Source organism: Poecilia formosa, unplaced genomic scaffold (genome assembly GCF_000485575.1).
Source record: "Poecilia formosa unplaced genomic scaffold, Poecilia_formosa-5.1.2 Scaffold395, whole genome shotgun sequence".
In the NCBI taxonomy this organism is placed as follows: Eukaryota; Metazoa; Chordata; class Actinopteri; order Cyprinodontiformes; family Poeciliidae; genus Poecilia; species Poecilia formosa.
The window spans coordinates 497048-507319 of NW_006800334.1; the positions used below are offsets into that span (position 1 = coordinate 497048).

The 10272-nt window shown below is 39.8% G+C and overlaps 2 protein-coding genes across 4 annotated transcripts in view; one reads left to right on the plus strand and one right to left on the minus strand.

Annotated features, from left to right (window-relative positions):
• LOC103154691 (uncharacterized) overlaps nucleotides 1-2170 on the minus strand; it is a 6924-nt gene extending 4754 nt beyond the window's left edge. Inside the window, exons 1-2 of one of the 2 annotated variants that reach the window (XM_007576062.2) lie at nucleotides 1426-2170; nucleotides 1014-1355 (exon numbers count right to left, since the gene is read on the minus strand). In XM_007576062.2, coding sequence (XP_007576124.1) covers nucleotides 1137-1355; nucleotides 1426-2118 — 912 coding nt within the window. In that variant the 5' untranslated portion in view covers nucleotides 2119-2170 and the 3' untranslated portion in view covers nucleotides 1014-1136. Of the gene's footprint in view, nucleotides 1-1013; nucleotides 1356-1425 lie in introns of those variants that run through there. The other variant, XM_016662910.1, reaches the window with a different exon arrangement.
• A 2134-nt stretch (nucleotides 2171-4304) lies between these two features.
• On the plus strand, nucleotides 4305-7765 carry LOC103154692 (putative selection and upkeep of intraepithelial T-cells protein 1 homolog). Of its 2 annotated transcripts, none has more exons than XM_007576064.2 (5): nucleotides 4305-4567; nucleotides 5619-5966; nucleotides 6057-6273; nucleotides 6620-6684; nucleotides 7037-7765. In XM_007576064.2, the coding sequence occupies exons 1-5, from the start codon at nucleotides 4483-4485 to the stop codon at nucleotides 7219-7221; spliced, it is 900 nt and encodes a 299-aa protein (XP_007576126.1). In that variant the 5' UTR covers nucleotides 4305-4482; the 3' UTR covers nucleotides 7222-7765. The 2 variants fall into 2 exon arrangements, with proteins under 2 accessions (XP_007576126.1, XP_007576127.1); XM_007576065.2 differs by having other exon boundaries at nucleotides 5622-5966.
• Nucleotides 7766-10272: the final 2507 nt, after the last annotated feature.

Consider the following 10272-nt stretch of genomic DNA (forward strand, 5'->3'; position numbering starts at 1 on the left):
GTGGTGGAGAATGACCGAGCTAAGATCCTGTGGGACTTCCAGGAACAACATCAGACATCTCAGAAATGTGCAGTTCTAGGCACAGCCAAGATACTGCGCAGAACCCTCAAGCTCCCAGGCCTCTGGTAGAGGACCCGAGCTCAGAGGATGAAAGAGACCACCCACGGAGGGTGAGAGGGGATTTTTTTAATTTATTTTTTTTTATAAAAAAAATAAAAATTCCCCTCTCGAAGGGTGAGAGGGGAATTTTTTTTTTTTTTTAGTAAATGTTGCATCACATTTAGTATTTCTCTGCGAGACCGTTTTTGAAATCAGGTTTTGAAATGACGTGATTAGAAGACGGCAGAACTCTGGTCGTTTCCTGATCCCACACTCGCTTCTCTCGGCCCGCGGGAGAAAAACCCCGCAGAAGCGGATCAGCTGCGCTAGGCGCTCCAAAGCCTCCGGTCCGTTAAAGCGTCCTGATCAGAGATGACAGATATTGTTCTTAGTGTGATTAATAAGCTCCACCATGTTCTGAGCGTAAAGTTGAAACTGCCTGCGCACAAAGTGTCAGCTGCGCTTGATTACAGTCTGGACAGAAACTAGCGGACTGCTGAGTAAGAGCTGTATGCAAACAAATGCCATCCTCATGTTTTATGTTGTATTGCTTGAGGGCGTGACTCATTTCGCTGCACTCGCCAGGCAGGAAATGGTGAACAGAGTTTATTGCTTATTTACATGTTGTATTCGCATGGTAACACCTGTTGTTTTTACTAATTAAACAAAAGAAAAGAATACAAATTGGGAGGCGTTTAAAGATCTTACCTCTAAGGAAACCACACAGATGCTATTTCCTCTCTAACACCCACACAAAAATAGCAGTAAAACCTCTGTGCATGAGAGTGCTGACAAACAAAAATGTGAAAAATCTTGCTCTAATTAATTAACTATCTGCTTATTAACAGTAACTTAGCTGCTTTAGTTTTTTTTAATAAATCTTTTTATCCACGTTGTTTTGAAAGAATGGAGACGTGAACCATGAAAACTGTAAATATTTTTTAAAAGTTTTATTGAGAAAACTTCGGCTCCAGTTAGAGCTGAAAGGCGCAAATCTCCACATAAAATGCAACAAACAGACAGCAGAGTGTAATCTATTAGGGGAAGAGGCCAGCTGAGGTTTCCTGGTCTGGAGAGCGGCCTTCTCTGTCCCAGCATTTCATATGAAGGCAGTTCTTCACCTCCTTTGATTTATGAGACCGAAGGCACCATCCAATCAGGATACAGAAAAGAGCAGAAACCAGAATAATGATAATGAAGACGGGAAGGCGAATACACAAAGGTTCCTTATGCGCAGGCGGTCTTTGGGTCAGCCGCTGTGGAGGAGAGAGAGAATTAAGACATAGTATGAGCAAAGATGAGATAAGCACCAAGTTCTATACTTACAGACGGAGTGGTGAAGGTTTTAATGCTCGGTCGCTCCTGCCGGACCCTCAGTCTCCACGCAGCAGGGTCTCCTCTCTCTTTAGAGTCCTTCTGGACATAGCAGTAATAGTCCCCTTGATCCTCCAGCTGGACCCGCTCCAGGATCAGCGACAGATCCCCCACTGACCGCCAGTCAGGTGGCAAAGACACTCGGTCTGTGAATCTTTCTCCATATACAACGTTACCAAAAAGATCCACTTTAATCACAACCTGCCCGTTAGTTTCCCACTGAACAAACTTCACATCCACACCCTGAGTTAAAGAGAAGCAGGGAAGTTTCCTTGGTTCACCTTCAGACGCGGAGATGTTGGAGATAAAGACAACCTTTAGCTCGACGATGAGCTCAATATCGCCTCCACAGGTGAACTCATAATGCCCGTTGTCGTTGTAGTTGACATTCTTCAGGAAAATACCCGATGAGGAGATGTTCAGCCATAAACTGTATTCTTCTACCTGCTGCAGAACTCCGTCAACCGAGGCGGCCATCCGAACAGAGGAGTGATCACTCACCCTCCTAATCAGCTCCGCGGTTCTGTGGCCACAGTTAATCTGCGGTGAAAGCTTCACAGTGTCGCCCAAAGCTGCAGTTACCAAATCGCCTCTGACAAAAGGCAAAAGAAGGATCGGCAGAACAGAGAGAAAGATCCACGCCATGAGGATGACAGCAGGACGGGAAAAATGACGAGAAAGAGAAGCAGCATGAGTTTTAACTCAGCAAGATTTGGGCGGAGGGAAGGTGGGCGGGCATTGGGAAGCGGTGTGGCCAAACCAGAGGCAACTGGTGTTGACGGTCTCTCAACACCGACTGTCACGCTATTTTCTATTCTCCCGTTCCCCGTGAATCAGGGCCCTGTTGCTCAATGGAACGACGATATACAATTGTGTCTGATTAAATGGGTTGTAAACGCATTACGGGCCAGATGAAAAACACGTTATGAAGGCGACAACCTGATAAGAACCAAATAAACAATACCTTTCTCAGTAAAGTTCTCCAAACAGCCAAAAGAAAAGAAAAGAAAAGAAAAAAATAATAATTTGGGGCTCAACATCTGAACCAACCAGATGGTTAATGTGTGGAACCTGCCTTATAGAGTTCTGACAAGCAAACCAAGAGAAGCGTCATGTAAATTAATAAATAGAAATCCCCCTGTCAAGCAGTACTTGTTGAAATTTAGAAAATATCTATTTATTAACTGTTCTCTGTGTGAGTCTGAATCTGAAAATGTTACACACCTGTTCTAGAACTGCCACCTTCTGGGAAGAAGTCGTCCATTATGTCCAAAGGAAGGTTTCCGTACATGTACTCGTTGGAATCCCTGATATCAATAGCAAAAAACAGAAAGAACCTGATAATACTCTTAGGTAAATACCACCTAAACAAATCTAAAGTGACTTATTTTGTTCTGTCTTTTCTGGTGTTTCCAAAAGACTCTGAACAGTGTAAACATCCCTGATCATAAAACACTTGATGTAATGTTTCCACATCCCCTTCGCTTCTATTTGTGTACATGTGCATTAATAATTGTCATGTATTGATTACCTGACAGTTATTAATATTATGGCTCCTTGGACTTTGGTTAGGATGACAAAAAACAACAAATATTTTTTTAAAATGCATAAAATATTAACAGAAAGGTTTTTTATTTGTGAGAAAATATAATATTTTTCTTTTCATTATATTCACTAATATGCTTTGTTTTCCCCATAATATATATATATATATACATATATAAATAAACCATTGTTCTTATAAACATCTTAATGTTTCAATAAGCCTAAAAATAAAAATAACATTTTGGCTGTTTTGAAATCACAGTAGACATTCATCATCTTTGAACGGTAAAGGTTGCAGCTTGATTTAGGACTTTATCATGAATTTAAATCTCACTCTATGCATTGGAAGTCAGTTTCTAAACTTCTGTGTGTCCTTCCTTTTTGTTTGGATCACTAACCAGTTTGAACATCTTGAATGTCTTGCATATGCAAAGAACATCCATTCAGAGCAAACACAGCATGAGTCATGTCATAAATGCTGTTGTCAGATAAGCAGTTAAACACAATGTGTTTCCGTGTTGTACTGTTTTAACCTGCCAGAGTTAGTCTAACAAAACACTTGCAGCCAGAGTCCTGACAACCATAACAAAGGATCATGACACACCAGAACTGCAAACACTTGCATGCTTCATTTACGGCCCTTTTAAAAGATTATTATTTTGTCTAAACTTCCAGCTGCACCCTGCTAAGCTGCTACATCTTCTCTACAATCACACTCTTCAGTATTTAAGCTCATGGAATTAGACTTTTCTTTGCTGGATTTTCTCCCTCACTTATAGCTATTTATAAATATATATAAACATAGTGTAGTTTTAATGTATCTTTTGCCATTTTTGAAGTGAAACTGCCAAAATGTATAGTAAAAACAACAACAACAACAAAACAAACCAAATTAGTAAATTAAAAATAATAACATTAATAATGATAATGTAATAAATGAAATTCACACTGTCCTCAACACAATCCGTTGTCAAATGCTAATTTCTTTTTAATAGTCTATTAAATATTATTGACGTTTTATGGTCAGAAAAAAGGTAGAGTAAGTCGAATGTCACAGCAAACTTTATTTGTAAACTGTGTGATTGAGACAGAAGCTGAATGGCAGTGAGTTTCCTTTTTCTTTTTTTACAACACGTGGGTAATGAGTAACTCGCCAGATCTGACGAGGTAGCGCTAATAGTCACAACACCTGTGATCGTTCTGCGCGAAATTCTGTTCCCCTGTGACAAGCCCCTTGACACGCCCCACTTATCAGATTTCAGGATGTCAGGTTGACGTCTATAAGAACGTTCCGTCTATCATCGCGTGAGGACGTAGACGGAGGTTACAAACAAGAAGGAGGAGAGCACGAGCACTTTAGCTACCGGGCACCGATTAACAGAGAAACGGCCAGACAAAGTTTTCGGATCGGGGCAGAGAGGATTTAGTGAAAGTTCCGTGAATGAAGTTGATGTGTTTTCGGATATGACATTCACATGCAGATCGTCGATCCGCGTCTGGGTCACAAACCCAGGCTGCGTCCTGTTCCTGTTTGGGCTTCTGTCATCAGGTACTGACATTTTCCTTTTTTTTTTATCAAGCGCATTTGGCTGCAATATATTGTTCATTTACGTATAGTGCGGGTCTTTTTTTTTTTTTTTTTACTTAGGCATTAGGGTTCACTTCAGCTTATCACTGCGCGACAAGTTATAAAAAACAAGTTCTGACGGTGATACATCGCAACGCTAACAGGAAGTGGGTTATTTGCAGCAAATTGTGGCGTCGAAGAAGTTAAACTTGTTGAGGTGTTCAAGACACGTCGATTGTTAAACGTTATGACTTTAAATCTTTACTGGGCTCGAAATAGATTTGTCTGTTTTTACCTAAAAGTAAAAACAATAAAAAAAAAATAAAAAAAAGCTGTTCATTTTTTGGCAAGCCCTGACTGTTTTCTTAAGACTAAAGCAAATTTGCTCTTGTATAGAGGAACTAATTGAGTGTTTTGCATGTTTCCAAAATCTAGTTACTAAAATCTATCTGATGCATTTCACAAGAAAACTCATGCAATTTTAGCAGTTATTACCTTTTGTAAATGTAAATCAGCTACTTTTGGGTTTGAATTAAAAGCTGATTTAAACCTATAACCCATCACCTTAACTACATTACTGTTCAAAAATGTCAATAGAACAGAGCCTTTCCAAACTTTCTGATTTAAGAATCACTTTCCTGAACGGATCGTACTGTAAATATTTGTTACTCTATGTAAACTCCACAGCAACATACTGTTTGTCAAAATCAGTGCAGAGCAGCAAATCACATAGAAGTGTGCTCTGGTCGGATTGGCTTTTAACAATTGTTCTCCACTTATGCTATATTCATTGGCAGTTTGTTTTTGCCAGGAGTTTGACTAGGCCATGATAACACATGGCTAAACTTTCTAAACCAGTCAGTTGGCAGTTTAAATGAACCTCAGATGAGAGATTAATACCTTAAACTTTGTTGGCAGCAGTGCAGTTGTGTTAATTTCACAATAATAATAACAACAACAACAAAAAACAACAACAAAAAAACCAGCATTGGATTTCTCTTTTCATAGTTTTTTTTATTGCTATTCTCCCCAGCAGGTTCAGCCTCAGCAGATATTGTCCCACAGACAATAACAGCCCATGTGACTGAAACCGTCGTCCTGCCCTGTCGCATCACTGTCAATGATGAACTCCCCACAGTGGAGTGGTCCAAGGAGGGCTTAAAGGAAAACATCACCTTACTGTACCGGGATGGCTGCGAGACGTTTGGGATGAAGAATCCGGGCTTCCACTACAGGACAAACCTTCTTTTGAACAAACTGAAGGACGGCAACATTTCTCAGATCATTTACAACCTGAGGGTGTCTGATGGAGGCAGGTACCACTGCAGGACCTTCAGGGGGAGGCAGTGGCAGGTTCACGCGATTATCATCCTTAACGTGGGTGAGTCTTGGTCTTATGTTTGACTTCGTGGTAGGATTATGCTTTGTACTTATCAAAAGTCCTATAAGGGTTGGTTGAATCTCATTCCAGGTGCCATGCCTGAGCCAAAGCTCACAGTTGTTCCCTCCTCTCCTGGTGGAGGAGTGACCCTGGAGTGTAAGGCAGAGTGCTGGTTCCCAGAACCTGACATAACGTTTCATGATGATGAAGGGAACGAGATTACAGCAGAAAAACCCACAAGAGGTCCAGGCTCTACTGAATGTTTTACTGTTACCAGGAGAGCAGTTGTTCAGACTCCCATCAACAGGTAATTATAGGTTTATGTGTTTGAGATAAAGTCAGTAAAAGTAGCCAGTAAATGGCAAACCTTTTGTGCCTCCACATACTGTCTTTTCATTTATTCATGTGATAATTAGGGGTTTCGTGAGCAACTAATAGGGAAGGAGAACACACCACTACACTTGTTTTCCATGCAAGGCGACACTCCAGTTACTCTGGCACTAAAGCAACAAAATAATTTCCCCTTGTATATGGGGGAAATGTCTTACATCAGATATTAAAACATTGTGCTTAAATTACAAATTCTTTCTTTTTTTCAAATGTTGAAATAAAAGTAAAATTGACACTTTGTCTTTTTTTTTTTTTAACCACAGAGTGACCTGCAGAGTCCATGAGAGAAAGCTCAATCAGACCAAGAAGACAGAAATTTACATTCCAGGTATATCGGATTACACTGATCTGAAATGAAACACCCAAAACATTCTTTCATGGTTGTACTTTAAGAGCTTCTGCTTTAGGTTTTTGCACTGCATAAATGATTGATCATTTTTAATGCCAGTTTGAGTTTATTGCATAGTGTAAAAACATGCGTTTAACTGAACATCACGGCCATGTTTACACCATATTAACATAAAAACTAAATTTGGTGAAAATTAGCCAGAACAAAGAGTAATAACTAAGTAGTAGTATTTACTTTGCATTTCTCCTTTTACACATGTTCCAAAAGAAAAACAACTTTTCTGATATGTTTTGCATCATAATATACAAAGTTTTTTCTATTAACATTTCAGATGACTGGATGAGGTCTTGCGGAAACATTCCAGCCATTACAGGAATCATCACTTTCTTATTGACAGGGTTAATAATATGTGCAATTGTTTTCCTGGTAGACAAAAAATCTTGCGGTAAGTACGCTCACTCCAGCCAAGTGATAAAAGAGTCACTGTTGGATAAACCAGAAAGCCACAAGGACTAAAATGTGGAAAAAGACTAAACCTGTCACAAACTTGCATTGTTATGCCATTCTTAATACGGTACACAAAAATGGTCTCAAAACAACAACGTTAAAGTTTATCGCAATAACTTCTGGGAAAATGTATTTTCTAGCAAAATTTATCGTGACAGGGCTAGAAAGGACAGGACACAAGACTACAAAGGTGTAATCGAAAACTAAGGATTCAGAGACTTGTGTTCAGGGATTCCTCTCCAGTTTTCTAATAGTCAGGTTCCAGTCTGAAAAGTGCACATCCTTCTTAGAACATCTCTGGGGCCTCATGTATAGAAGAGTGCGCAGTTTTCATACCAAAACAGACAAATTTAGAAAAGTGTGGCGCACAAAAAAAATCCAGACGTATAAAGTCATGCGCACGTGGCTGCGCGCCTTTCCTTTATAAATCCTAATTTGCGGGAAATGGAGCGCAGCTGCTGGTCGGCCCTGTAGCCACCCACAAATACATATGTAAATTAGTATAAATACCTGGAAGTCTGCCACCACGTGAAGCAATAACCATGGCAACATCCTTGTTTGTAGCAGTAACAGTATTTATAATGATAATAATAACAACTATATATTTTATTTAAAATGTGCTTTCAGAGCACATAAGGTCGCCTCACACAAAATAAATAAATAAATAAAGAGATGGTGCAAATGCCTGTTAGAACAGTAGTGCTTTCAGCCGGCCAGACAGAGAGTCGGAGAGTCCTTTGAGTGGGGAATGTGGACGTTTATTCTAAATAATAGAATCATGCGCATAAGTTGTACATTTACAGAAAAGAAATGCCTTCTGTCCATAAAGACGCATTCACAAAGCTGATGGCTCCACTGAAGGATGACTGCAGCTGGACCGGTACCGGTACCACACGGCTCCTTCTTTAAGTTTTGCTCAGAGCTCCAGGATGATCAGTCTGGACAATCTGGACGCTAATAAACCGTCATTAACATTTCCCAGCAGATCAATATGATCTCTGATCAAACGCTTCCTCTGAATCCTTCCATTGGGGGATGTTCTCCATCAGAGCCAAAGGGATCCACAATTACGCGGCTTCACCTTTGCACAGCTATTTATATGTGTGATTAAGGTGTGCATTTATATATGCACACCTTAATCACCTTAAAAATAATCAAACCTGAACTATTTGGAGTTAATCTGCTGTTCCAAACGCCCACCTTTTTTTTTCCAGTGAAAATGAAATTACCAGACCGATGCGTTGCATCTTTATGAGACAAAAACTGAGGAAATGTATTGTTTACATTTGAGTGAGGTTTTTACAACCTTCTATTTTTATTTTCTTTATTTTGTGTGCGTACCATGCTGTTGTCTGAGGATAAATGTGGTTCAGTCTCGTCGTTTACGTTTAAACAATGAAATATTAAAATCATGAAAAAAACATTGAGTTTGATGCTTCTTGACTACACTGAGTGTAGTCAGATTTCTGTGTATTTAGGTGAGTTTTGACATTTTGTAGTTTGATATTGTTTACAGAAAAAGTTTGTGTGGCTGCCACACATTTTCACTCCTGACAAGGTTCATTTTTATACATGCCGTCTTTGTGCGTAAAATATGGCGCGGCAAATTTTTTGTGCTTATGCACGCTTTGTACACGAGGCCCATGGAGACTACGGCACTCATGGCAAGGTCCAGTTTCAGTCAGCAAGTTGGGAGAAAAACCATTATGCCTAAAACAAGCTAGGAATTATGGTAGAAATTTTTTGTCAGGTATTTCATATAGGATTGATTCAATTCATCTTAATGTTTCTTGAATGAGTACAGACCATTTGCTTTAACTTCTGTCATTATGGAAGAAACTTGTTGCCAGCTACCTACGCACTACGTTATTTGGCATCGAGGGTAAATGGGTCTGTAAATGGTGCTGCCTTCCCAGGCACTCATAACATCCCTCAGTATTTCAAAGGGAAAGCTACATATACACTGGTGCTATTTATTGATTTTTAGCTTTGCTTTCAACATCGTCCCAATGAAGCTGTGTGCCAAACTCCTGAGGTTGGGTGTCATGTCATCTATTTGCAAATAGATCCTTGACTTTTTATTTTACAAAACACAAGTGGTCTCTTCTCTCATGCTCTTTCTACACCAACGACTGCATGTCGCATCATGACTCAGACAGGATAGTAAACAGTTTTATGTGTTTAGGGATCATCCATCACGACCTCTGATCTTAATTACCTCTGGTACGATTGTGTCAACCATATTGTCAAGAAGGTACACGAAAGCTGTGTACTTTTTTTTTTTTTTTTTTTTTACAAAGGACGCAACTTTTTAAGAGTTACTTCAACATTTTACTGTTACTTCTATTCCTTGATCTATGTGTTCTTGTGTTCATGAGGAATTGTTTTTACCTCTTACCTTTTTATTTTGTTATTTAGTCTGATATACGTTCTGTGTCAAGTTTTGTAATGCATTTCTATGTTGGAGCAACAAAACAAGTTTTAGATGTATTTACAATAAAGTATTGTCTTGATTTAACTTGAATTCTTGGGTTTTACTTCTCTGGGCGTTTAAGTCTATGTGCGTCTGGCTGGTATTTATTGAATGTTTTGTTCACTAGACTGGGAGTAAGATTACTTCTTGCTTTCATCCATCCGTTGTCTGCTCCCAGTTGTCTTTGCAGGTTTGTGAGGGAGATGGTGCCTATCTCGGTTATTGGGCGAGAGGCGAGGTATGCTCTGGACAGGTCATTCATCTGTCCATCACAGGGCAACACCGACAGACACAGGACAAGCAACCATGCACACACATTCTCTAAGGGTCAAATNTATGCTCTGGACAGGTCATTCATCTGTCCATCACAGGGCAACACCGACAGACACAGGACAAGCAACCATGCACACACATTCTCTAAGGGTCAAATTAGAGAGACAAAAAAAACCCTAAATGACCGCAGGCCGGTATCCCGATGCAAAGCTATGGCGCTGCTAACTGTGCCAAAGCCAGCCATCTGATAAGTTGGACATGATTTATTTAAAGAGCAAATGGTTGTCTGTGTACTGTTATCAGTCTAGTGAGTG

Excerpts from the sequence above, each read along its gene's own strand:
- LOC103154692 (XM_007576064.2), top strand. The coding sequence starts at position 4,483 with ATGACATTCACATGCAGATCGTCGATCCGCGTCTGGGTCACAAACCCA. Across the intron at positions 5,967-6,056 it reads GATTATCATCCTTAACGTGG|GTGCCATGCCTGAGCCAAAG; the intron begins GTGAGTCTTGGT and ends ATCTCATTCCAG. Across the intron at positions 6,685-7,036 it reads GACAGAAATTTACATTCCAG|ATGACTGGATGAGGTCTTGC; the intron begins GTATATCGGATT and ends TTAACATTTCAG.